A 27,756-nucleotide genomic window follows, 5' to 3' on the forward strand; every position below is an offset into this window, starting at 1 on the left:
GACACCACATGTGCCTCACAGAAATGTATACCATTGGGCACTGAAGAAAGAATAATCACGTTTTTTACAGCTAACATTGAGTTTTAGCCCTAAATCTTTATTTTTTTTTATAAGGGCTAATAGGAAAAAATGGACCTCTCAGTTTGTTGAGCAATTTCTCCAGAGTAGGCCAATACCTTACTAGTCATCAGGAACTACTTTTGAGGCACAGTGCAAAACTCAGAAAGGAAGGAGCGCCATATTATAGTGGAGATTTTACTGTTATGGTTTGCTGGTGCCATGACCCACTGGGAGAGTGAACTTTGAGGGGCCTATATATTGGAAACTCCAGAAAAGTGATATTTTAAAAACTGCTCCTCTCAAACACTTTTAAATTGTTGTCGAAAAATGTTTTAACCCTTCAGTTTTTACACAGGAATGAATGCAAAGTGGAATGATGTTTTTTTATTATTATTATTACCTCTAAAATCTTGTTTTAGTCCCAAATTTCTCACTTTTTCAAGAAAAAAAGTACCCCACAATTTGTTAACAACTTTCTTCCGGGTGCTCGGGTTTGCACCGAATATCTAGGGTGCGCAAGTAACATGCTCGAGTTCCTGTTCTGCATGTTTTGAGGCTTTTGGACACCCAATAAAAACATAATAGCATTGCCCAAGCATGTCACTTGAGCACCCGCAATACTCAGTGATTACTCGAGTTCTCCAATGCAAACTTGAGAAGCGAGTGCACTGTCGGAGCGGGAGGGCCCGGCGCATGACGGAGGTACCGGGGATGGCTAGGTGACATCAGTTCTCTCTCCTTTGACATGTATATCATGTCAGGAGAGAGAGAAATTATTTTAATAGCTTGCACACTTTCTTTTTTTATGTCATCGGGGACCTGTAAATCCGACCCTGATTATGTTCTCAGGGTCTCAGATAGCCTCTGAGATTTTCAGACTCTGGGGGTGAGCACCTTACTATTATTCCCAATCGCCATTTTAAAATGGCAATAAGGCCTCTTAGCGGCCGCCGTTTTATTACGCAACAGCGATCGTTAAGGGGTTAACCGTGTCTTCAGGTTGTTTTTTTTGTTTGAAAGTCTATTTCTGTGCTTCATAAAACAAACAAACATGTAACATAGAAAAAGATAAGCTATTAACTTCCAGTTTGGCCAATTCCATAGGAGAGATATTTAGATACTGCTATGATATTAATCATTAAAGGGGTTTTCCAGCCTTAGGATACAAGTCTGCAGTCACTATGAGAAATCAAATCACAACACAGTAATTTCTTCTTTATCACATAGTAAAAAAAATAAAATGTGCAAACTAAGATGCAGCAATCTGGGTCAGGCAGTGGCTGATGCGTGCACTTCTTTACCCCCACCTAAACTTTTAATAGAGAAATATACTGGTAAAGTACAGTATGCCTCTGGGGCATGCATCCTTTTAAAGCACCAATCCAATGGCTTCTTTGATTTTACTCTAAGGGAAATGTATGAAGGTTCCATGGTCACATCAAAGGAATATATTTCAAGAAATATAGACAGTATGCTTATTTCTTGAAGAAAAAAAGTCTTGGAGGTGAACAGTAATAACCTAGTTTACAGCAGTAGCAAAATTATTTAATAAATATAGTGAGAATATAAGAAAGACCACAGAAACTATAATACATATTTTTAAAATGTTACTATTTATAAGGCTAAATATATAACCATGAAACAGTTTTTTGATTTATCATATTTAATGTAAGGCCGGTTTCACATTTGCGGTTGTGTCCGCAGCGTTTCTTCCGCAATAATCTGCATGCGTTGTGTATTCCTATATTTAACATTAGGGACGCAAGTGTCTGCGTTTGACTGCGTTTTGCCGCATTTGACGATTCATGCGTCATTTCGTCGTCTGCAGTTTGGCGCGGTAAACGCTACATGTACTAATTTTAGAGGCGTCGATTTGCCGCCTAGAAAAGTATGCGGTTGTTAGCGGAAAAAAATGCAGCAAAAAAAAGCATTGCTGTCTATGTGAACGCATGCGGCCGCAAGCAGATGCGTTTGCATGCGCCCGTGAACGCATGCGATGCACCAGAGAAAAACATGTCTAGACACTGATAAGCCACCCCCCACATACAAGGTGATAAAGGGAGGGAGTGGACATCTGCAGGTCACTACTCAGCAGACAGACAAGCAGAGCAGACAGACCAAAGCACCTTGGAGGAAACAAGCCTCTGAACAATGTGAGTATATCCTAGCCAATGCCTTTAGTTTCTATTTTCTGTCTCTACATGTCCTAATTTCTGCCAATTCTTTCTTTCTGCATGCATCAGAATGTCTTCTTCTTCTGATGAGGAGCAATGTCGTGGGCCTTCTCAAGCCGAACATGTCAGTGAAGTGAGTACTCACCTCCTCAGATTGGTAAGTATTCACTGTCACATCTACACATATGACAATTTTTTTTTTTCCATTTTTAAAGCACTTCTTCCACTGCAGCAGAGGGTGAGCAGGAGCAGCGGGGTCACAGTCGGGTGGCAAGGCGGCAGCGTGTAAGTATAACTGGCTGACTGTTTACTGTATCCTCACTTTAGTATTCTTGAATCTTCCTTTCTTTACTTTCATCTTTCTTTACATTTTTCTTCTGGACTCCTTTTTTAATCTTGACTTTCCTTATTCATGCCATTTCTCAGCCTCTGTTTTCTTTCTTTTCCTTATGTCAATGTATGCAACATTTAATTTCTTCATTTATGTTTTAGGTTCCAGAATGGGATGAGGACCTCATTGACAATGATATCCTCATCTCCCTGGTCCATGAGCGAGTCCCGTTGTGGGACACCCAGGTTCCACATCACTCGGACAACGTGACGATCCGGCGCCTATGGAATGAGGTGGCCAAAGCGATGTGGGATGGCTGGGACAATGCCCCGACTCAGGTCTGAAATGCATTTTGTAAGTATTGCAATGCAGTGTGAAGCAGCAGAGACCTTGGCCGTGCTCACACAACTGTGTGTGATGACACAAACTCTCAGGAGTTTCTCTCATCACACACAGTTGTGTGAGCACGGCCAAAAGTACATTGTCTAACCATTATGTTTTGTTTTTTCAACAGTGCTCAGTCAAAACACATTGGCGTTCGATGAAGGACCGCTCCAACAAGGACCTGCGTCAAGACAGCCGTGTTCCCAGTGGTTCTGGAGCAAGGATCCGAAGGTATAAATACCATCGCATTCTGGCATTTTTAAGACCGGTCCTTGCCCAGGGAACGTAAGTATTTCTCCTGTTCATTAGGTTGTGTTGTATTGCCATAATCTGTATGTTTCTATTCAACAGAAGTTGGCGTTTATTCAGTTTTTGGTATTAATTTTTTTTCCCTTTGTTCACAGCACATGGAGCAGCACTGTTGACGCAGGTTCTGGAGCGGTCCTTCATCAGACAGCCTTGGAACTGTCCCAGCCATCCTGCAGCGCTGCAGCAAGTGCGCCTGCCACACTACCTGGAGACCAGGAAGCTGGTCCATCAGGTGTTCCCCTTTCCCAGTCCTCTGCCCCTTTGTTTTGGGGCTCCTCCCAGCAGTGGCAGAGGGCATTGGACAGGTCACTCATGCCCGAGTTTTTGCACTTGAGCTCGGTTTTTCACAATGGAATCAAGGCTTTGGGTGACCGACTGGATACTGCCATTAGCCATATGAATACACGTATCCAGGAGGTCACCAAAAGCCTTGACCAAGTAAAAGCCGACCTCCAGAGGCCAGTACATCATTTTTTTAACCAAATTGAACAGGGCATGTCGGAACAGCTTACTCCTGATCTCCAGCTTAGTGTCATGCAGGCCTGCAATGCTGCTTACGTGCAGGCTATGCAGCAGAGTCGGTATTTTCAGCAGACAGTGGCAGCATATCCACCTGTGCCAACACTGTCACGATTGACCTCAAGGCCGACCTCTGCTGCATACCACTGCACGGCCACCTCTATTCCTAGCACTGTTGGACACCACTACAGCACCACCACCATGCCAAGTGCTGTAGGACAGCCCACTGCCACCACCATGACAACCGCTGCTCCTGCTTGGACCTCCTCTACTGACACCACGATGAAGCAGCAGGACCCTGGCATGACCTTCCACACCGCCACCACGATGCAGCAGCAGGACCCTGGCATGGCCTTCCGCTCCACGACCACCAAGATGCAGCAGGACCCAGGCATGGCCTTCCGCTCCACCACCACCACCATGATGCAGCAGGCCCCAGGCATGACCTTCTGCTCAATGAGCGCAATGGACCCTGGCATTGCCTTCCGCTCTACGAGCACTATGGACTCTGGCATGGCTGCACGCTCTACGAGCAATATGGACTCCGGCATGGCTGCACACTCTACAAGCACTATGGACTCCGGCATGGCTGCACGCTCTATGAGCACTATGGACTCTGGCATGGCTGCACGCTCTACGAGCACTATGGACTCTGGCATGGCTGCACGCTCTACGAGCACAGTGCAGCCGGACCCTGACAGGTCACCCACCACGACTATGCCACGACATATGAGCCCACCGAGGCTTCCCAGAACACGGCAATCCCAGAAAGGAAAAAAAAAAATTCGTACTATCAGTATTCCTCCCCCCTCACCTCCCAGTGTGTTTGTAATGTCAGGTTTGTCTCACCCTTCCAGTGCGTCTCAGGCCCCTCATGTGTCAAGCCCCGTCCCCGAACTACCAGACCCCACTAGTTTAATTGCCCCTTCTTCTGCCACCCCTGCGTCGTCCACACTTAGCCAGGCCTCACAGCTTCACACCCCCCATTTCCATCACTCTACATCAAGCAGGCGCAGTTAAATAAAAATTTGGTTTATAAGAAAATAAATAGCATTGTTTTTTTCCCCCAATTATGTGTGGTTTAATTGTGTATTTTGCCGCCGGCAACACACACCGTGCACCGCACACTTTATTTTTTGGACACATCATAGCTCCAGTAGTTATCATGTAAAAGACTGCAGCTTTGTGTGTCTTTAGTATAGAGATATGAGGTGGGCCAAAAAATTAATACTTGTATTTTCTCCATATCTCTTCCTTCTGCTTAGTCTGTGACTAGTGTTGCAGACTGAAGAGAAAATGGCAGCAATACAATGCAGAACTATACTCAACAGGTCAGGTGTCCAAAAACTCATTAGTTAGGACACCTGACCTGGTGAGTAGAGAACTGCGTTGTAAAACCTCCATTTTCTCTTCTGTGTACGTAATATTCCACACAAAGTGAAGGGACATTGGCGGTCATACAAGGCATATCTATGCTCACCTGCACATGTGTCAGAAATAGTGAATTCATGAGGCTGTTATATGTGCATCATGAATTCATTATTTCTGACACCTGACTTGATGAGTATAGATCTGTTTTGTATTACAAACATCCATTGTCTCTTCAGTCTGCGTCCAATGGATACTGCAGAACAGAATCAGGATGCAATTACCAACAACCTTACCACTAACAACCTGGCTGCCGTCACACTAGCAGTATGTGGTCAGTATTTTACGTCAGTATTTGTAAGCCAAAACCAGGAGTGGATCAATTAGAGGAAAAGTATAATACTTACATATTTAGCACTTCTGCATTTATCACCCACTACTGGTTTTGGCTTACAAATACTGATGTAAAATACTGACCAAATACTGCTAGTGTGAGTGCAGCCTTGGTTTGTAGAGAAAATACATAGGAGACACGGTCAAGATACAAAAAAATAAAGTTTATTAACAACAAATATTAGTAACATTTAAGAAAATAACTGGTACAGACCCAATGCCAACAGGACATTTACACAACATTGTCCTGCCATGAAACACATCCAATATCTGATTCAAAAAAGGCAGCAAATTGGTCTTGCATGTGGCCAACTTCAGCAGTTGACCGCAGCGGGTGATGCTGGTAATCTGGCAATGGGTTTCCAACTGGTTCATCCAGTTCAATATTGGGTCGCTCCTTAGCCATTATGTAATTGTGGAGAACCACATAGGCTTTGACCACCTCATTAACTGTCTCCATTTTTAGATTAATGGCTGTTTCAAGAATGCACCATTTTGAGACTAGAATGCCAAAAGTACACTCTACTGTTCTTCGGGCCCTGGTCAGTCTGTAGTTAAAGATCCTCTTAGTGTGGCTCAAGTCCCGACTGAAATATGGCTTCAGTAGGTTTCCACACATCTCAAAGGCCTCATCCCCAACCATAACAAATGGCATTGGTGGACCTTGAGTGTTGGGGAGAGGTCGTGGCCGTGGAAAATTACAATTTTTGCAATACACACGGCGGCCCATATCCGAATTCTTAAGTCTGGGAATCGTTGCCACGGGCAAAAGCTCCAATGTCCACGGCGATAAAGCGACAGTCCGCATCGGCTACTGCCATGAGCACAACAGAAAAATATTTTTTACAATTGAAGTACTCCGATCCTGTTCTGGCTGGCTTGATAATGCGGATGTGCTTTCCATCCACCACTCCCAAGCAGTTGGGGAAATCACACACACTCCAGAATTTTTCCGCAATTTCAATCCACATGTCAGTGGTGGGGAGGGGTATAAACTCATCCCCGAGTACATTCCACAAAGCACGACAGGTGTCCGCAACTATTCCAGACAGGGTGGAAATTCCAAGCCGGTATTGGAAGTGGAGGGATGATAAACTCTCTCCGGTTGCCAGAAATCTGGAAGAAAAAAAAAATGACAATCAATTCTATTTATGGTGTTGTTATGCTAAAGACATAAAGGAAAATAACAAAAAAATACATGTCAGAACACCCAAAATTAGCACTGGCATTTGTTTAGATTTGTTACGTACCTTAATGTAACCAGCAGACGTTCCTCTGGTGGAATCGCTCGACGGAGCTGGGTGCCCTGTCTCCGTATGGCTCCTTGGACACGAGCAAGCAAATCCCGGAACGAGTCTTGCGACATCCTTGTATATTCCGGGAATTTGTCCGGGTTGGCATTAAGCTCGCCATACAGCGTGTAATAGGCTCCACGGCTCTCACATACAGTTAGGGCCAGAAATATTTGGACAGTGACACAAGTTTTGTTATTTTAGCTGTTTACAAAAACATGTTCAGAAATACAATTATATATATAATATGGGCTGAAAGTGTACACTCCCAGCTGCAATATGATAGTTTCCACATCCAAATCGGAGAAAGGGTTTAGGAATCATAGCTCTGTAATGCATAGCGTCCTCTTTTTCAAGGGACCAAAAGTAATTGGACAATGGACTCTAAGGGCTGCAATTAACTCTGAAGGCGTCTCCCTCGTTAACCTGTAAGCAATGAAGTAGTTAAAAGGTCAGGGGTGGATTCCAGGTGTGTGGTTTTGCATTTGGAAGCTGTTGCTGTGAGCAGACAACATGCGGTCAAAGGAACTCTCAATTGAGGTGAAGCAGAACATCCTGAGGCTGAAAAAAAAGAAAAAATCCATCAGAGAGATAGCAGACATGCTTGGAGTAGCAAAATCAACAGTTGGGTACATTCTGAGAAAAAAGGAATTGACTGGTGAGCTTGGGAACTCAAAAAGGCCTGGGCGTCCACGGATGACAACAGTGGTGGATGATCGCCGCATACTTAATTTGGTGAAGAAGAACCCGTTCACAACATCAACTGAAGTCCAGAACACTCTCAGTGAAGTAGGTGTATCTGTCTCTAAGTCAACAGTAAAGAGAAGACTCCATGACAGTAAATACAAAGGGTTCACATCTAGATGCAAACCATTCATCAATACCAAAAATAGACAGGCCAGAGTTAAATTTGCAGAAAAACACCTCAAGAAGCCAGCTCAGTTCTGGAAAAGTATTCTATGGACAGATGAGACAAAGGTCAACCTGTACCAGAATGATGGGAAGAAAAAAGTTTGGAGAAGAAAGGGAACGGCACATGATCCAAGGCACACCACATCCTCTGTAAAACATGGTGGAGGCAAAGTGATGGCATGGGCATGCATGGCTTTCAATGGCACTGGGTCACTTGTGTTTATTGATGACATAAGAGCAGACAAGAGTAGCCGGATGAATTCTGAAGTGTACCGGGATATACTTTCAGCCCAGATTCAGCCAAATGCTGCAAAGTTGATTGGACGGCGCTTCATAGTACAGATGGACAATGACCTTAAGCATACAGCCAAAGCTACCCAGGAGTTCATGAGTGCCAAAAAGTGGAACATTCTGCAATGGCCAAGTCAATCTCCAGATCTAAACCCAATTGAGCATGCATTTCACTTGCTCAAATCCAGACTTAAGACGGAAAGACCCACAAACAAGCAAGACCTGAAGGCTGCGGCTGTAAAGGCCTGGCAAAGCATTAAGAAGGAGGAAACCCAGCGTTTGGTGATGTCCATGGGTTCCAGACTTAAGGCAGTGATTGCTTCCAAAGGATTTGCAACAAAATATTGAAAATAAAAATATTTTGTTTGGGTTATGTTTATTTCTCCAATTACTTTTGACCTCCTAAAATGTGGAGTGTTTGTAAAGAAATGTGTACAATTCCTACATTTTCTATCAGATATTTTTGTTCAACCCTTCAAATTAAACGTTACAATCTGCACTTGAATTCTGTTGTAGAGGTTTCATTTCAAATCCAATGTGGTGGCATGCAGAGCCCAACTCGCGAAAATTGTGTCACTGTCCAAATATTTCTGGCCGTAACTGTAGTTTAATAATGGGGTGTCTCCAAAAACGCCTATGCCGTCTTCTTCTCCATCTTTCGCAATTTCTGTCTTGTTCCCAAGCAAACACACAGGCAAGAAACAGCTTGATGCTTAAATCCAGGTTGAAATAAAAGCTCCATGCAAAGATCCATCATGACACAGGATACAGTAGCACACTGTTAAGATTTCAGAAGTCCTAGGGTCTATATGTAGAGATCCCATAATACACGCCCTCTGTAGTCACATTGGCGGTGCCTGGTTATCTAGATTTTTCTCCTGTATAATTTTTCACCATGCGCACCAAAAACGCAAACGCAGGAAAACAGTATGGAAAAGCGTGTAAACGCGGCGTTTTTTAAACCGCATGCGTCTAAAAAACGCTGCATTTGTACATGTTTATATGCGTTTTTTCCTGCACTTGCGGATGTGGTTTAAACGCTGCGGATTCTAACGCAAATGTGAAACTAGCCTAAGGATGACATATACATAGGATCAATTGTTGAATTTTTCTTTTTAAACTAAATATAAAGCCTAAACGTAGTGTACCACCTTTATTGGTTTAATAGTTTTTTTTGTGTTTTTTTTAATCATAAAATGTACTAAAAAATGGGGTGAAAAAAATTCAAGTGTGGTAAAATGGAAAAGAAAACACAAAATTCCGCTATTTTGGGGGTTTTTGATAGCCATTTTGTGGTACCCATAATTTTGTGCTAGTTCATTGATTTACACATGTGACGGCTTGTTTTCGAGTGACAACTTGTTAAGTTTATTCATTTATTTTATGGTATACATGAGGTTTTGATCACTTTTAAGCATGGTGACTAAAAAAAAAAAACGACAATTGTAGCATTTAAAATTTTTGCTTTCCAACGTTTACCGTATGCTTAAATAATTTTATATTTCGATAAAATGTGACTGTTACAGAGGCAAAAATACCAAAAAAAGGCACCAAGTTCATAAAAATAATAATGGCTAAAGTTCATTATACTAAACTTCACTTAGACATTTTCTATGAATAGGTGCAATTTTTTTTTTACTACTTAAACCTTTATATGTCTATAGCTGTTATGTCCTGATGAGGAAATCGGAATAATCATGAAATGCGTTGACACGCAAATAAGGCCTATTCTTCCTAAGAATTGCAGCCATCCTAAGAGAATCATCACTGCTCAGACAGTCACAATCTTTTTCACATTCTTTTTTAGACATCATCTCATGATCACTTCATAAGATGGGAATATTCTTTTCATTCCAGACACATGGATATTCAAGCTTTGATGTGAAGATATTATAATACAAGGCAAAGGATACTTGTGATCAAAACCATACCATATTCTGAACAGCTGGGCACTCTCTTCCTTTGTGGAACCTTGATTTGGGTTTTCTGTCCTCTGTTGAATAAAACATAAGTCATTCATTATAGTTTTGATCCAAATTTTCTCACTGTAATAAATACTGTGAAGCTGTAAGCAGACTGCCCTCATTCTCATCAGTCTGCGCTCATCGTTGGGCTTATACTTCAACCCATTAGTTCACATACACAATGCTAGGCTAATCTCATATTAGTCAGGCTGGTTTCACACTTGCGTTTCAAAACGCATGCGTTTTTTAAAAAAAAAACGCATGGTGAAAAAACGCATGTAAACGCGTGCAAACGCTGCGTTTTTTTGACGCATGCGTTTTTGCATGTGGTGAAAAAAGCGTGGCGTTTTGACGTGTTTACATGTGTTTTTTCATGCGTTTGCGTTTTTTAAACGCATGCAGATAAATGTGTGACAGCTGCCAATCATCAAAATAAAGTAAAAAACCCACTATAAACAGAAAGAGCTAGGGTTAGGGGTAGGGTTAGGGATCCTAACCCTAAAGGGATCCTAACCCTAAAGGGATCCTAACCCTAACCCTACCCCTACCCCTAACCCTACCCTTAAAGGGATTAGGGTTAGGGGTAGGGGTGGTTTATCAGTGTGTTTTTTTGTTTTGTTTTTTAAAACGCGTGCGTTTGTAACGCACGCAAACGCATGTGGTTAAAACGCATGCGTTTACATAGACAGCAATGCATTTTTTTGCGGCAAAAAAAAGCCACTAAAAATACTACATGTTGCATTTCTGCAACACAACGCATGCAGAAAAAAAAGCATGCGTTGCAAAAACGCGTCAAAACGCATACAAAAAAAGCATGCGTTTTTAATGTTAAATATAGGGAAAAAAACGCATGCTTTTTTGCGTTTTTTACCACAAAAAAAAAAACGCAAATGTGAAACCACCCTCAGTCAAAAAGTTTGGGAGAAACCTGCAAGGTTACGTTGAAATTGTGGATTCTTTGGTAACTCTGAGTTCAGCTGCCTCACTCATTGAGCATCTAAATGTGCTGTCAGCGGAAGTGCTGAGGAATCCAAATAGTGAAGTCATGTGACATGAGATCAAAGTTCACAAACAGGTCACTGGGACTAATTCTTGATAGAACAGGCGATTCTGAACGCGGCAATACCAAATGTGTGTTCTTTTTTAATCGCTTTATTTTGAATGGGGCGAAAGGGGGGTGATTTGAACTTTTAGATTTTTTTAAAAACTTTTTTTTTTACTCTTCACTTGCTTCAATAGTCTCCATGTGACACTAGAAGCTGCGATCTTCTGATCACTTCTGCTACACACAGGCGATGATCAGATTGACTGCGTGTAGTAGAAATGCTCACTTGCTATTAGCGCCAACCATGGGGTGGCGCTCATAGCAATCCAGCAATGACAACCACAGGTTGCTGCAGACCCCAGGTGGTAATGCCATCCCATCAGCGACCAGCGGTCATGTGACACAGGTGCCGATGGGCGAGATTAGTGATGTGCTTCCGGCACAAGCACATCAAATAACACTGTAAGAGATTGACAGCGGCATTTAACAGGTTAACAGCCACGAGTGGATCTAGATTACATCAGCGCCGGAGCCCACATCAAAGAGAGAGACACGACATGTGCAGTACATGTGCGGGGCATGTCATGAAGGGGTTAAAGTGTATAGGTAAAATAAGCATGCTGTTATATTGATGTTTAGAAAGGTTCTTCATAGTCATACATATCTCTCACATCCCCTTGAAAACGCAACTAGCAAAATGTGCATCGGCATGCGTACATCTACAACTTTATATATGAGTACATTGGTGCATTTGTTCATATACACCAATGCCTCTACCTTGTGCCAGTCATTGCACTGGTCACCCATCCACTCCAGAATTCAATATAAACTTATCACTCTCATCCACAAAGCACCACCCTACATTGGGACTAGACGTTCTGGATGGCGCAGGCACTGTCCAGCAATCTGTAGTACTGTCCAGTCTAACAGTATGGGTGAATGTGCTGTCCATCTGGAGTACTCAGCTTTTTACTTAAACCTATTGGGAAGCACCACACCATACTTAAGCTGCCAGACATAGCCTTGTGCTTCCCTGGTTTAGGCCAGTATTTTCTGCTCCTGCCTAGTACATGTGATTCCTGTTTTGAGCTCAGCTTGTTTATTGACATTTCTCCTGCCTGACGATTTTGTACCTTTGCTGCCCTCTTAGATTTCTCCCAGCTACTAGACCATGCTATTGCCCTGGTTTGCTCCTGAGGACTGCAGCAGCCCTTCCATGGAAGCAAACCAGTTGACACCTTTATAGGATGAGATCCCTGTATATGAGTTAAAGGGTGAAGGCCGAAGTTCCTCTGGTGTCTGCCAGATGGAGTGGATTGCACCACCTCTGGCCTTTGACAGACTTTACACAATTATTCACCAGTCCTGTGATTTCCATTATCTTTTTACAGAACTGTTTCAATCGTTCATGGTCTACTATTTCCTATATTAGGGATAGCAAATATCACAATACAGATTTCAGGGCGACTTATGATAATCGCTACATGGAACGTGACAACAAAAGCCAGATTTAACAGCAGGGCCCCAGGATGAACTGCGACCAAAGTTTTACTTTAACATACTTCAGTTAGGTAAATGTTATGCTCCTGGATGTCTCCTTTACAATGAAGCTTAGGACATTACATTATTTCAGATTTTTTTTAGTTACTACAAAATATTGTATGTCAATACTGGTTACTCTATTGTGCGATCACAGTGTGAGTCTCAATACACTTAGAAATCTGTATTCATGATTTACATCTACTATATAATTGTCTAAGGGTCACTTCCGTCTTTCTGTCTGTCTTTCTGTCTGTCTGTAACGGAAAGCCCAAGTCGCTGATTGGTCGCGGCAAAACAGCCACGACCAATCAGCGACGGGCACAGTCCGGCGGCAAAATGGCCGCTCTTTACTCCCCGCAGTCAGCGCCCGTTCCATACTCCCCGCAGTCAGCGCTCACACAGGGTTAATGGCAGCGTTAGCGGACCGCGTTATGCCGCGGTGTAACGCACTCCGTTAACGCTGCTATTAACCCTGTGTGTCCAACTTTTTACTATTGACGCTGCCTATGCAGCATCAATAGTAAAAAGATCTAATGCTAAAAATAATTTAAAAAATGAAAAATAGTTATATACTCACCGTCCGTCGGCCCCTCGGATCCAGAACAGGCGACGCTCCGGTGACCGCTCCATGCATTGCGATCTCACGAGATGATGACGTAGCGGTCTCGTAAGACCGCTACGTCATCATCTTGCGACCGGACTCTTGGGACCGGAGCGCGCGAGGAGCATCGGTAAACGCTTCGCCTGGATCCGGGGGCCAACGGAAGGTGAGTATGTAACTTTTTTATTTTAATTCTTTTTTTTAACAGGGATATGATGCCCACATTGCTATATACTACGTGGGCTGTGCAATATACTATGTGGGCTGGACAAAATACTATGTGGGCTGTGCAATATACTACGTGCCTGTGCTATATACTACGTGGGCTGTGCAATATACTACATGAGCTGTGCAATATATTATGTGGCTGTGCAATATACTATGTGGCTGTGCAATATCCTATGTGGCTGTGCAATATCCTACGTGGGCTGTGCTATATACTACGTGGCTGTGTTATAAACCACATGGGCTGTTATATACTACGTGGGCTGTGCTATATACTACGTGGGCTGTGCTATATACTACGTGGGCTGTTTTATACACTATGTGAGCTGTTATATACTACGTCGGCTGTGTTATACACTACGTGGGCTGTGTTATATACTGCATGCGTGGGCTGTTATATACTACGTGGGCTGTGTTATATGCTACGTGGGCTGTTATAAACTACGTGGGCTGTGCTGTATACTCTGTGGGCTGTGTTATATACTACGAGGCTGTGCTATATACTCCGTGGGCTGTGCTATACACTCCGTGGGCTGTGCTATATACTATGTGGCTGTGTATATACTACATGGCTGTGCAACATACTATGTGGCAGTGCAATATACTACGTGGCTGTGCTATGTACTACGTGGCTGTGCCATTTACTACTTGGGCTGTTATATACTACGTGGCTGTGCTATATACTCCGTGGGCTGTGCTATATACTATGATGTGGCTGTGCTATATACTACGTGGCTGTGCAATATACTACGTGGCTGTGCAATATACTACGTGGATGTGCTATATACTACGTGGCCGGCCACGAAAAATCAGCGACAAGTGCAGTCTGGCCGCGAATTGGCGCAGGATTTGAACCACGCTTCGCTAATTGGTCGTGGTTGGCGAAATCCTGTGTATTCTATGTATTATTCTAAAATCTTCAGAAATAAACTACATACATATTCTAGAAAACCCGATGCGTTAGAATCGGGCTACCATCTAGTTTATGAAATAATCTACAAACACAAATTGCATGTCAACATAGCGTTAAAAACAAAATACATTTAGCAGATTTTTGCATATGCTTATCAGTCTTTTAAATTTCCGTCACGACATCATCTTGCATGCTGTACAAGGTTAATCGAATCTGTTTTTTGACAATGTGCATAATTCAATAATAACAGGGTTGTCATATGATAGCTGAACATTTACTGGTATCTTATCTTGTCGGCTTGTAAAAAATGTGATATATTCACTGTGACTGAGGTACAGAGAGTAATCATTCACTGAACAGACGCATCGATAGAAATGTAAAAAGGGTATATTCTTTTTTTTTTTTTAATGTTATGTCGAATTGCTTAGATATGAGAAAGGGAAGGAAAGGGCCACAATTTAGAATTTACTGCTGTGCTGCGAATTAGAACATGACCCCCTTCAAGCGAATAGCACGTTTTGCAGTTCCTGGCACAGTCGGTGAACTGCCATAGTCACTGTACCAGTAAACCAAATCATGTAAAGAAAAAAGACACACATTCAGCTTTGGTATCAGGTCAATCTGAGAAATAAACCAAAGGGTGAAGCATGAAGCCTAGAATGAAAGTCTTCAATCCCTATACACTGTTCCTGATACTGAATTAAAGGGAAGGTACCGCGTTTGTAGATAATTAATACATCAATGTAATGTAGCATAACATGCTGTTATAACCAAATTTTGAATGCATTTGAAACATATTTCATGTGTTATATGAGTTTAAAGAAGGCACTGGGGGCTGACATCTTTTCACAGGAGCAGCACAACACTTTCAGTGTTATAATGCGGCGCCTCATGGTAATAGGAGATAACAGACAGACGCTGACTGTTATGGTCTGGTGATTAAGGAGCGACATGCGACTAGCTCTGAGCAGGTGGTAACTATACTGACCGCAGTCCCTAAGCTCGACACAACACTAGAAGTAGCCGTGGAATGCTCCTAACTCTGCCTAGGCATCTCGTCACAGCCTAAGAGCTAACTACCCATAAAGATAGAAGCAGGAAAACTATCTTGCCTCAGAGAAAATCCCCAAAGGATAGATTAGCCCCCCACAAGTAATGACTGTGAGAGGAGAAGGAAATGACATACGTAGTATGAAACAAGATTAAGCACAGGAGGCCACTTCTAGCTAGATAGAAATAGTACAGGACAGAACGCTGTGCGGTCAGTAATAAAAACTAGAAAAAATCCACCGCAGAGGAATGCAAAAATCTCCACACCTGACTAAAGGTGTGGAGGGCAAACTCTGCTGCCCAGAGCTTCCAGCCTAGTTGAATAGATCCATACTGATAAGCTGGACAAATGAACAAAACATAGAAAGTGCTGAACAACAAATTCCACAACAAGTGAACTGCAAAAGGACAAGCGAGGACTTAGCTTTTGCTGAACTGGTCAGAGTGTCAGGAAAATCCTAAGAGCAATGACTCCAGGCAGGAACAATTGACAACTGGCATTGAATGAGGGATAAGGCCAGACTAATATAGCCGAGCCAGAAAGACGATCAGTGAAAAAAGCTGCTGAAGCTAAATCCAAGAAGCAGCCATACCACTCAAAACCACAGGAGGGAGCCCAAGAGCAGAACTCACAAAAATGCTACTTACAACCACCGGAGGGAGCCCAACAGCGGAATTCACAACAGCTGACCCTATCTATTGTAATAGAACTGTCACTGCTGTGAACTGGGCACGCCTCTGTGGGCTGCACAATTCACAGTAGTGGGAGTGTTCTGCTGCCATCTTCATGGAGCACTGGGATCTGCTAACTAAACATAAGCAGTACTGCTTCCAACAGAACAGATCCTAGATTGATGGCCAACGGGAGTAAAATGCAGGAGAAAAGCCCAGCAGAATAGCAGAGACATCATGGAGGAACAGTGTACCATTAGCATTATAGGAGCAGGAGCTGTCAGCTGCTATGCAGGAGTTGTGATTCATCCCTTCCTAAGATAAAATAAGGAGCTGCAGTGAATGGCCAGGCATTGTGGAAGGAGGTGAGAGAATCATGTCATCTGGGTGAGAGAGACTGATGGGAGAGAAAAACAGTAATTGCTGGTGATAGCAGATCACAGGGCAATTTCCCACAAAATGGCGTTGCCATGTGATGCTACTCTTCATTCTGCCCAAGGGATACTAGACCACCCAAAAGGGGAGGGAAATGGTGATGTCAGCAGTTACTGCCCCAATTTTGCTGCTAACAGTAAAGCTGGTAAGTCTCACTATAGCTGCTTGAGGTCTAAAATGGAAAATGCTCCACCTAGTGGTAAATATATATATGTGTAAGAAAATATATATTTCTCATATAGAAATGTTTGCAAACAGTGCAAACATTGCATTAATACATTTTAATTACTATTTTAAGCTTAATTTCACACAAAAAAAATCTACAAGAAAACTGGTGGCACCTTCTCTTTATTGGTGCCCATTTGAAATACCTCTAGTGTTTAGCGGGGTTTTCCAACATCATAACATTTTCTCCATGCTTGCTACCACTCCCTCCATTTTACTCCCTAAGTGCCTGAATTATGTCTTGTCCGTTTTCTCAACCATAATCCTACAACAGTAATCTAGTTTCCAGCTGCAATATCCATAATAAAATGCTTTAAAGCTGCAGGCACCTCTGTCCCCTTAGCCGGTCCTAGTCATCTTTCTACCTATCCACTCTACCATCCAGCACCATCTTCTTACATGAAGTCCCCACATAGTAGGCTGCAGCCTGTACTTATTGATTTGATTGGTTGAGGAGGAGAAAGCATGAGCACTTCATGAGACACTGATTTACTGCATCAAACAAGACTGAGCATGCGCGGCCGACAACCATTGGCACATGCTAACTTTAATTACCAGTGAGAATTGGGAAGGGCAAATAATGTTTGCACGTGTCTGCGTATTACAATAGGGCATGGTGCTTGAATAATAAAGGGCATAAAATGAGCATAGGTCAGCACAACATCCCCCAGAACGGCCCCTAAACTTATGAAAACACAACACCTTTTTTAGTCAGATTCAACATAGAATCTGCATGAAAACGAACTCAATGAAAGTTAAAAATACCAAACAAATGCACATAAATGTCAAAACTACTCACTGTGCATATGTTCAGGTTTTCATAAATTCTTTTAACTGCTTTAGGCTTCCAAAGTGGAGAAGCCGCTAAAAGAAGTGACCTGGCCATTCTTCAGGAGGCTTCCGCTTGGAAGCTGCCACTATCTTGTGTATAAAAAATTCCCCAAAAAACAGAAAAAGAAGAATAACGCAGAAACAACAAAAAAGGTGAAAAAAAGACAAAGAAGATGCTTCAGAAAAAACATAACTTGCATTTTACTGTTGCCTTCAGCTTAAAAAAAAATATTATTTATTTTATTTGCTTATAGTGCGCCATTAATTCTGCAGCGCTTTACAGACTTTATCGGCACTGTCTCTACTGGAGCTCACAATCTAAATTCCCTATCAGTATGTTTTAGAGTGTGTGGGTGTGCGTTGTGCCTTTACCCTAAAACTGACATCTGCGATGATGTTCTGTTCGATATTTTGCAAGGCACAATGGGGGTTTTAAACAAAACGTCACTGAAAGTAGCATCACGTTATGAGAAACAATAACTGGGGAACTTTTTTTTGTTTCTAAATGGTTTAGAAAAATATTTTGCACAGTTAGGAAACTTGTAAAAAAGTATTTAGAATTGGGCAACTCCTTTAATGTTATGGCTATGTGTCCAGTATGGGTATTATAGGAGGGTCAGCCTACATTTGCATTTCTTCTTATTTTGAGCATCATTCTCTTTCAGAAGGTAAGGGGTGTAGTTGTAACAAAGCTGATTTTTTTTTTTTTTTAGTGTCCAAGCTCATATTTTTTCTTTTTCGATTATGGCACCCAATAAAAGAAAGCATAGCTATACTGTTTTTTCGAACTCACACTCATTGGCGTTTAAAACATCGCAAGAAGTTGATCCAGAAAAGTAGGACGAGTGCCACGGGAGTGTCCTGCGAGTGCAAAACGATTTATCTTTGTATGACATCCGTATGACGCGCATATGAAATATGTTTTTTTTCTCTAAGGCTATGTGCACACGTTCAGGATTTCTCGCAGAAAATTCCTGAGAAAAACTGGACATTTTCTGCAAGAAATCCGCAAGAAAACCGCATGCGTTTTTGCCGCGGTTTTGACGCATTTTTGCCGAGGTTTTGACGCGTTTTTGCCGCATTTTTTCCTGGACACTTCCCAATGCATTTTGTAGTGGGAAATCCGCAAAAAAAACCCGCAAAATTAATGAACATGCTACGGTTTTTACCGCAATGCTTTTTTTTCGCGGAAAAAAATGCATCATGTGCACAAATCATGCATAAATCATTCTAAATGATGGGATGCTTATTGTATGCAGGTTTTTTGCGGTTTTATAGCGTTTTTATCGGGAAAAACTGCAACGTGTGCACACAGCCTAAGACTATTATTCTATAATCAATTACAGGACTATTTACAGTGTTCTATGCTACAGAATCGTAATGTTTCATTAAAAATCACACGGCACAAGGATGGTCCGTGTGACGTCCATTTTATTTCTCTCACCCATTGACAAGCATTGGTGAGTCTCATTTGATAGACGCAGCCACTCGCAGCATATTGCATTTTATTCTCATCCCGATTCCAGTTGAGAAAAAAAAAATGATGAGCAGGGAGTCATTCAATAACAATAGTCAGAGCGCAATCCGATTTTTTATAGAATTGCACTCGTCCAATTTATATGCAGATGAGTATGAGCCCTCAGAATAATCATATTTTGTTTTCATATAATTATCTACATAATGTACTTTTCAACATTCACAATCACAACTTGTCCTTTAAATGGACTGTGATGTCTCTGCCTTCCAACCTTCCCTTGGGAGAACCAGATAACTGCGAGGTGTCACCTACTGGTAACCATAACAGTATGCTCACACTGAGTTTATTTGCTTGTTTTTTTTAACAATGTTTTCAATTCTCATCCAGTTTTTTATGTTTTTTGTTCTTTTTTTAATGTTTTTACTTTTTTCCCCCATGTCTTTTAGAGAAGTTTTAAAACCAAGCTGGAAAAAAAACTTGCTGTATGAATAGCAGTGTGCTTCTGCCATTGAAATCAATAGAAAATGTATTTCAAAGCTGTGAAGTCGATTTTGAAAGGGGATTTGGTGCAGAAACCACTTCAACATAAAGTCAGTGTGACAGAAAAACTAGATATCCTTGAGAAGCATAAGGTTAGGCTCTTGTTTATATGTCCAATTGTCATGTGTTGGTAACTAAAGATTAGGGAATCAATTCATGAACATGAACACAAGTTGAATTTTATAACAAAATGTGCAGGGGTCAGTGAATTCAAACAATTGGTGATTCAATTGGTGTAACTCATTTAAAAAATGGCTATGTGAGCTCAGGCGCAACCGCACGGGTTTTCCCATTAAGCCTTGTAGCCATTACATCATATGGTATAGTGGTAAATACATTTTTTTCCTTTCTCGGCACTTCCGGAGGGCAATGATAGTTTGAAGTTGAGATAATTTGCTCAGTATCAAATTTATTAGGACACTTCAATAAGAACAAAATAACGCGTTTCAGCTCGCAACGGCCGTCATCAGGTATAATGAAAAAAAAGCACATTTTATACCTGATGAAGGCCGTTGCGGGCTGAAACATGTTATTTTGTTCTTATTGAAGTGTCCTAATAAATTTGATGCTGAACAAATTATCTCAACTTCAAACTATCCTTGTCCTCCGGAAGCGCCAAGAAAGGAACATTTTTTATTTACCATTATATTCACATGCAAACCTTAGATCAAGGCTGGCATAGTCCCTGCAATTGTGCTGCAGACCGGAACATTACAAAGAGCAGATCCCTCCCATGGATCATTTGAGTGTACATACAAGACATCCAAAGGGTGAGTGCAACAATATATATTTTCTTGCGGTGAATATACACCTACACTTAGACTCTGGGCCCCTTTCAGACGGGACTATTATAACCTAGATAAAATCCTAGGCTGCGAATAAAGCAACTCGTTTATTGTGGTTTTGGATAATAAGAGGACATCAGAGCTCAAAGCTCAGCAGTACAGATAGTGAAAGAAAATCCTAAACGATTGGACAAATACACGAGACAGTATTGTGTGGCATAACTGCAGCAGTGAAGATGAGTTTGGGAACAATATAGAGATTCAGCTGATGGGGAAAGAGTTAGATACATAGGGAAATAGGACAGGTACTAACGCAAGTGACAGACTCTGTGTGATTAATCAGCGATATAGTGGACGTAGTATCTGTCTTATTGAATTTGAATTACAATTCTACTTTTTTTTCTTCATTCATAATGCACTGGAAACCAGCAGCAAGGCAACTCAATATTTTTCAAGAAAAATATAAATCTGAAATGAGTGTTAAAGATGGTGTGTTTTCTATTCACAAAAGACTGTAGTTTTTGCAATTTTTGTGCAATCCTTTTTGGAAAGTATGGGATAATTGTTTTTGAAAAATACTAAAGAAAATTTCCCAAGATTCAGACGTTAAAATGTGGCCGTCTACCTCACAAAATGTGTATGTCAAAAACAATATTTTCTTAGCACATATATGTATATATATGCATATATACATCTTAGCATTATGTTCTCATTCACTTTATGCAGTTAATAGCCCTCTGTGTCTGTACTGCTACATACTTAGGCAATTAACTGGTTCATGCAGCTTTACATGAACACCGGAGCCTTACACTATGGCCGGTCCGAATAACTATAGCAATTGTTACCATCCACCTCTCGTGTCTCCCCTTTTCCTCATAGTTTGTAAGCTTGCGAGCAGGGCCCTCATTCCTCCTGGTATCTGTTTTGAACTGTATTTCTGTTATGCTGTAATGTCTATTGTCTGTGCAAGTCCCCTCTATAATTTGTAAAGCGCTGCGGAATATGTTGGCGCAATATAAATAAAAATTATTATTATTATTAGCACAACTGTTTCACTAGTCAAATTTTTCATCCGTACATTCCACACCAATTACAGGTTCCTGTAGCAGATGCTTGCTTTTTGGATGTGTAGCGACCTAGAATTTCTGATGTCATTTTTAGGAAGGATGTTGCATTATCATGAAAAAATTGAAAAAATGTTTAAAAAATGTAGACCTTTAATTTTGAATGTCTGTTTTTACATACCTGTTTTACTAATCCAATTTGTACATGCTACATCTATTATAGGGCCTGCTGCAACATTGTACTTTTTGTATAGATACCTACCTACCAGCTTTTTGAGGTACGTCCTTTTTGGCAACAATTAAATAACTGGAATTAAAAAGATAGTGTAATGTAAAGTTGATTATAGTGTTGTACAAAATGTATAGTAAAAAAAATGGCAAAGGTAATGCAGGGGGTAGTGCAAAGGAAAATGTTAAAAAAACCATACCACAAACATACCAAGAATGTGGTAGCCTCTAACAGCATCACAAGCACCACTATAACCACTGGCACCAGCCATTGGGGCACTCATACAATGAAAAACAGACGACAATTGTCCTCCTCTGCCTCTGGCAAGCATATTACTGTGGAGGAAGCAGAGGGGGCATTATAGAATATATGGGATATCATTCATCTTAATCACAGCAGGAATTTGTTAACTTTGACAGTGACAACATCAGTCGAGTCAGTGTTCTGCAAGGAACGGTCCATCTGATCACTAGTGATTAAGGAGGATAATTTTTGGACCATGTTTTAATCTTAACAGATTAAAGTCTGTCAGTGCTATTAAAATGGGCTATTGGTAACTACTGGGTTACCATCCGTTTTTATGGAGAGGTCACTTTGGCATTACTAAACCTGTGTTTGTGTCAGAGAGCTTGAAACTGGTTGGATTCCTTACTCCTAGAAAGGAACTGTTCATCTCTTCTTCAATCCTCCCCATCCAACTCACCTCCTCCTCACCTCCTCATCAGAATTGTTCCTTAACATACAATCCTGTCTCCAAACACAGACAGCCCCCTCATGCCCTCTCCTGCTCCCACCTGCTAACACTTTCTCTGCTCCTTCTCACTGCTGGTGATATCAATCCAAATCCTGGCCCTCCTCACCACATCCCCACAGTCATTTCTACCTCCCATCCATGCTCTATCACAAATTTCCGTAACCTCTCTAACTTTATACCCATTCGCTCAGCCCCCACTTCCCCAGTCCCACTAACAGGAGCTCTGTGGAACGCTCACTCTGTCTGCAACAATTTTTCCTACATCTATGATCTTTTTGTTACTACCAAACATTCCTTCCTCACCATCACCGAAACCTGGCTCACCCCTTCTGATACAGCCTCCCCTGCTGCACTTTCGTAGGGTGGATTTCACCTTTCTCACACACCCTGCCCCAACAGCAAACATGATGGAGGAGTTGGTTTTCTCCTGTCAGATAACTCCTCCTTCACCCCAATCCAATTACCACCCTCTATTATACTCCCTTCCTTTGAGGTGCACTCTGTGCGCATCTACTCCCCCTCCAACCTCCAACTGGCTGTCATTTACCGCCCCCCAGGGCCAGCCACCACCTTCTTTGACCACTTCACCACCTGGCTACTTTATTTCCTCTCCGCTGACATCCCCACTATCATCTTGGGTGACTTCAACATCCCCATTGACACTTCCCTCTCCTTTGCCACTAAGCTTCTATCTCTCACTTCCTCCTTTGGCCTCACTCAATGGTCTTCTACAGCCACCCACAAAGATGGCCACACACTGGACCTCATCTTCACCCGCCTCTGCTCCCTTTGTAACCTCTCTAACTCACCTCTTCCTCTTTCTGAGTACAACCTACTCACATTCTCTTCCCTCTCCACTCCTTGTCTACAATCCCCAACCGACAAACTTGCACACTCTCGCATAAATCTTAAACACCTCGATCTACACTCACTGTCTGAATCCCTTCTCCATGTTACAGAAAGAAGTTCACTACACAATGCGGATGCCGTTCTATATAACACCACAATAGCTGTACCTTTGGAATCTGTTGCCCCTCTCACACACACCAAAGCTCACAAAATCAGCAGACAGCCCTGGCACACCAGCCTGACCAAAGAACTGAGGCGAGCTTCCAGGGCCGCTGAGCGGAGATGGAAAAGATCCCACTCCAACGAGCACTTCATCGTAGTCAAACAGTCCTTCACTACTTTCAAGGCCACACTCGCCACAGCTAAACAAATGTACTTCTCATCTTTCATATCCTCCCTATCTCACAACCCTAAACAGTTATTCAAAACTTTCAATTCTCTCCTCCGTTCCCAACACCTCCTCCCTCCCCACTCATCTCAGCTGAAGATTTTGCCTCATTTTTCAAGCAGAAGATTGATTCCATCAGAGACAGTTTTGGTCCAGAACTCACAGAGCCCTTTCTCCCAACTGTCCAGCCCTCTACCTCCAAAACCAACTTCTCCACCATTACAGAAGATCGAGTCTCCACTCTACTCTCAAGATCGCATCTCACCACCTGTGCACTTGACCTGATCCCATCCCACTTCATCCCAAACCTCACCCCAGTTTTCATCTCAACTCTAACCCATCTCTTCAACCTATCACTAACAACTGGTGTTTTCCCCTCAAGCTTTAAACATGCCTCAATCAAACATATCCTCAAAAAGCCCTCTCTTGACCATCCTCTGTATCTATCTATCGCCCTATATCACTTCTCCCCTATGCCTCCATACAACTGGAACAACACATCTATCTTGAACTGTCCTCCCATCTCTCTTCCTGCTCCCTCTTCGACCGCTTACAATCTGGCTTCCGGTCAGACCACTCCACTGAAACTGCCCTAACTAAGGTCACCAATGACCTATTAACTGCCAAGAGCAAGCGACACTACTCTGTCCTCCTCCTCCTGGACTTGTTCTTTGCCTTTGACACAGTGGACCATTCCCTATTATTACAGACCCTCTCATCCCTTGGAATCACAGACTTGGCCCTTTCCTGGATCTTGTCATACCTAACAGACAGGACATTCAGCATCTCACACACCACCTCTTCACCTCGCCCCCTGTCGGAGTCCCGCAAGGTTCAGTCCTAGGGCCCCTGCTCTTCTCCATGTACAACTTTAGCCTGGGACAGCTCATAGAATCTCACGGCTTTTAGTATCACCTCTATGCTGATGACACACAGATCTACATCTCTGGACCAGATATCACCACCCTACTAACCAGAATCCCTCAATGTCTGTCCACTAATTCATTCTTCTCCGCTAGATGTCTAAAACTTAACATGGACAAAACAAATTCATCATCATTCCCCCATCTCACGTGACCCCCCCAACGAACCCATCCATTACAGTAAAAGGCTGCCCACTCTCCCCAGTCCCACAAGCTCGCTGCCTCAGGGTAATCCTTGACACTCATCTCTCCATCAAACCACATATCCAAGCCCTTTCCACTTCCTGCTGCCTTCAACTCAAAAATATTTTACCAATCTGTACATTCCTAAACCAAGAATCTGCAAAAACCCTAGTCCATGCCCTCATCATCTCCCGCCTTGACTACTGTCACCTCCTGCTCTGTGGCCTCCCTTCGAACACTCTTGCACCCCTCCAATCTATTCTAAACTCTGCTGCCTGACTAATCCACCTGTCCCCCCCACTATTCCCCGGCCTCTCCCCTATTTCTATCCCTTCACTGGCTCCCCATTGCTCAGAGACTCCAGTACAAAACCCTAACCATGACATACAAAGCCATCCATAACATGTCTCCTCCATATATCTGTGACCTCGTCCCCCGGTACTTACCTGCACACAACCTCCGATCCTCACAAGATCTCCTTCTCTACTCTTATCTCCTCTTCCCACAGTCGCATACAAGATTTCTCTCGCACATCACCCCTACTCTGGAACTCTTTACCACAATATATCAGAGTCTCGCCTACAATCAAAACCTTCAAAAATAATTACTTGTTTAAGGCTGCAGTCACACTAGCAGTATTTTACATCAGTATTTGCAAGCCAAAACCAGGAGTGAGTGATAAATGCAGAAGTGGTGCATATGTTTCTATTATACTTTTCCTCTGATTGTTCCACTCCTGGTTTTGGCTTACAAATACTGATGTAAAATACTGACCAAATACTGCTAGTGTGATGGCAGCCTTATGGAACCATTTACATGTCTGTCCTTTCTTCCATGCATCACGGTTTTTAACATATCTATTGCTAGGCTGTAATGAAGAAAAGGATCATGTAGTTTGGTTCCTTTGGATTTCAAAAATGGATGAAAAAACAAACTGGATGCCAAACAGATTACACATGGGAGGAAAGCAGTCTATGTTTGAAGGATGTAAAAAGTGGAGATGGATGTGTGAGAGTAGCCTAAAGCTTGAGAAGTTTGAGACAAGAACTAAAAAAAGTCTTTGCACTAAATTGAAATAAATCTTTTGTTTCTGTTAAAAATATTTTAATATCAGTAATACAAGTATTTTAATATGTTTTAGTAGATCAACAAATATGAAAGAAGCACACAACGTTTTCTATTTTGGGCATTTATGTCCATATAAAATAGGGAAAAAAGAAGGTAAAGTCAAGGAAACTGGCATATTTGTCTCCAGAGAGAGGGCTGGCACTCGCAGAGCTCCCGTCTAGGAAAAGCTATTCACAGTTCTAAAAAAGATTTTGTTGCCATGGGTACTGATGTAACAGAGAATTGAAAAGGAATAAAAAGCTTTTCGGAAGCATGGATCAGGTTTGTTCAAACCATTCTACTTTACCTTAATTTGCAATTAACCCTCTGACTTTTTTTTATCTATTCCCTATTCATACATGTAATTGCATACGGAATATAAAATCAGGATATTTTTCTAAAAGGCAGTCAACAAAAACCATACCGGAGAACGGCAGGTTTTAAAAATAAAGGTCAGATCTTCTTGGTGTGCTGCTGATGTAGTGCGCGTGAATGTCTTAGCATGCCAATTACTGTTCATTTTAATTGTAAGCTAAATACAGGCCCTGTGTCCAATAAGTTCAATGCACCAAAGCAATTAGCAGGTCAGGGAGTGCTGGACGCCTTCCAGAAATTAGTGCTGGAATTTAATATACTTTGGGCTGAATTTGGAAGTGGCCACACTATATCTCACAGTCTATGCAAAGTAACTGTCGTGAAAATGAAGGTTTCTCTACGAATATATAACCTGAGTTTGGGCGGTTTATGAGTAGTATTTTTTAAATAAAAATTCCATGGTTTTTGAGGCATTTTTTAATGGTATCTTTATGTGTTTTTACATGTACAAAATACTTTGACTTCTTAAGTGGATATTACACATTCATTAAGACTGGCATTGCGCACTCAAGTCTTTAGACTATGTTCCCACGATGACATTTTGCTGAGTTTTTGATGCTGCACATTTTTTGCACCTTTTATTTTAATTAGGTTACTTGCGTTTTTTATTGCACTTTTGAGTGCAGTTTTTATCATGTGTTTTCATCACGTTTTTGACGCTGTATTTTTTGTCTCGTGTTGACATGTCATGATTTCAATAAATGTTTTGTTTTTGATGCTTCCAGTTTTTTGGCTGTAACAAAACTTTATTGATATACTTAGGGGCGGATTACCTGTTTTTGATGTGTTTTTCCGCTGCGTAAACGCACCAAAGACGCATGTGATTTCTTTTATTTTAGTATTTTAGTGAAATAAAACAATACACATAGTTTTTCCATATTAATTAGTCTGCCACTCCAAACAAAGACCTTGATCTCCTGTAAAAATTGTGAACATAATAAACCAACAACATACCCATACCTGTCCGCCGTACAGTCAGTCCCACATAGTAATCCATATCTAGGGGAATGTACAGTTTACAACTGAGAGCGCTGCTAATGCGACCGCTCCCGCCTGTAAAATACTGTGCAATGAATGAAATGCTGGGAGCAGAGCCTTGGTGACTAGCGGCCGGTGACGTCACCGAAGCTGCGCTCCCTGCCGGCATGAACTCAAATGAACTCTTGAGCGTGGGAAAATCAGCTGACATTCTAGCAGCCACAAATCATGCAGTTGCGGCGTCTCAAGCAGAATCATAAATAAAAAAATGCCCAATATACTCAAAGAACATCCTACCATGCTCGGAAAACCCAAGTAACGAGCACACTCGCTCATCGCTAGAAGCCACTGATTGACATTGAATGGTGTTAGTTTGTGATCTAAAAGTTCACCCAAGCCTTCTCTATAAGGGCCTCTCCTAGTTTTACTTAGCCTAGGACATATTGTGCTGCAGGTAATTTGTTCCCAGTCTTTGATCCAATAAAAAATATTACTTTCTAAGCCTTATCTTCATAAAAACTAATCAGATAAGTTTGACAATTTTTGTTCTTGTTAAAACTGTGCTGGC

The 27,756-nt window shown here is 41.9% G+C and overlaps 1 protein-coding gene across 1 annotated transcript in view; it reads right to left on the bottom strand.

Annotated features, from left to right (window-relative positions):
• The window catches only part of SLC9A9 (solute carrier family 9 member A9), a 1,444,260-nt gene that overhangs the window by 309,440 nt on the left and 1,107,064 nt on the right, over positions 1-27,756 (bottom strand). The window contains exon 14 of the mRNA XM_069768082.1: positions 9,947-10,026. Coding sequence (XP_069624183.1) covers positions 9,947-10,026 — 80 coding nt within the window. The remainder of the gene's footprint in view (positions 1-9,946; positions 10,027-27,756) is intronic.

This window comes from Ranitomeya imitator, chromosome 5 (genome assembly GCF_032444005.1).
Source record: "Ranitomeya imitator isolate aRanImi1 chromosome 5, aRanImi1.pri, whole genome shotgun sequence".
Lineage (NCBI taxonomy): Eukaryota > Metazoa > Chordata > Amphibia > Anura > Dendrobatidae > Ranitomeya > Ranitomeya imitator.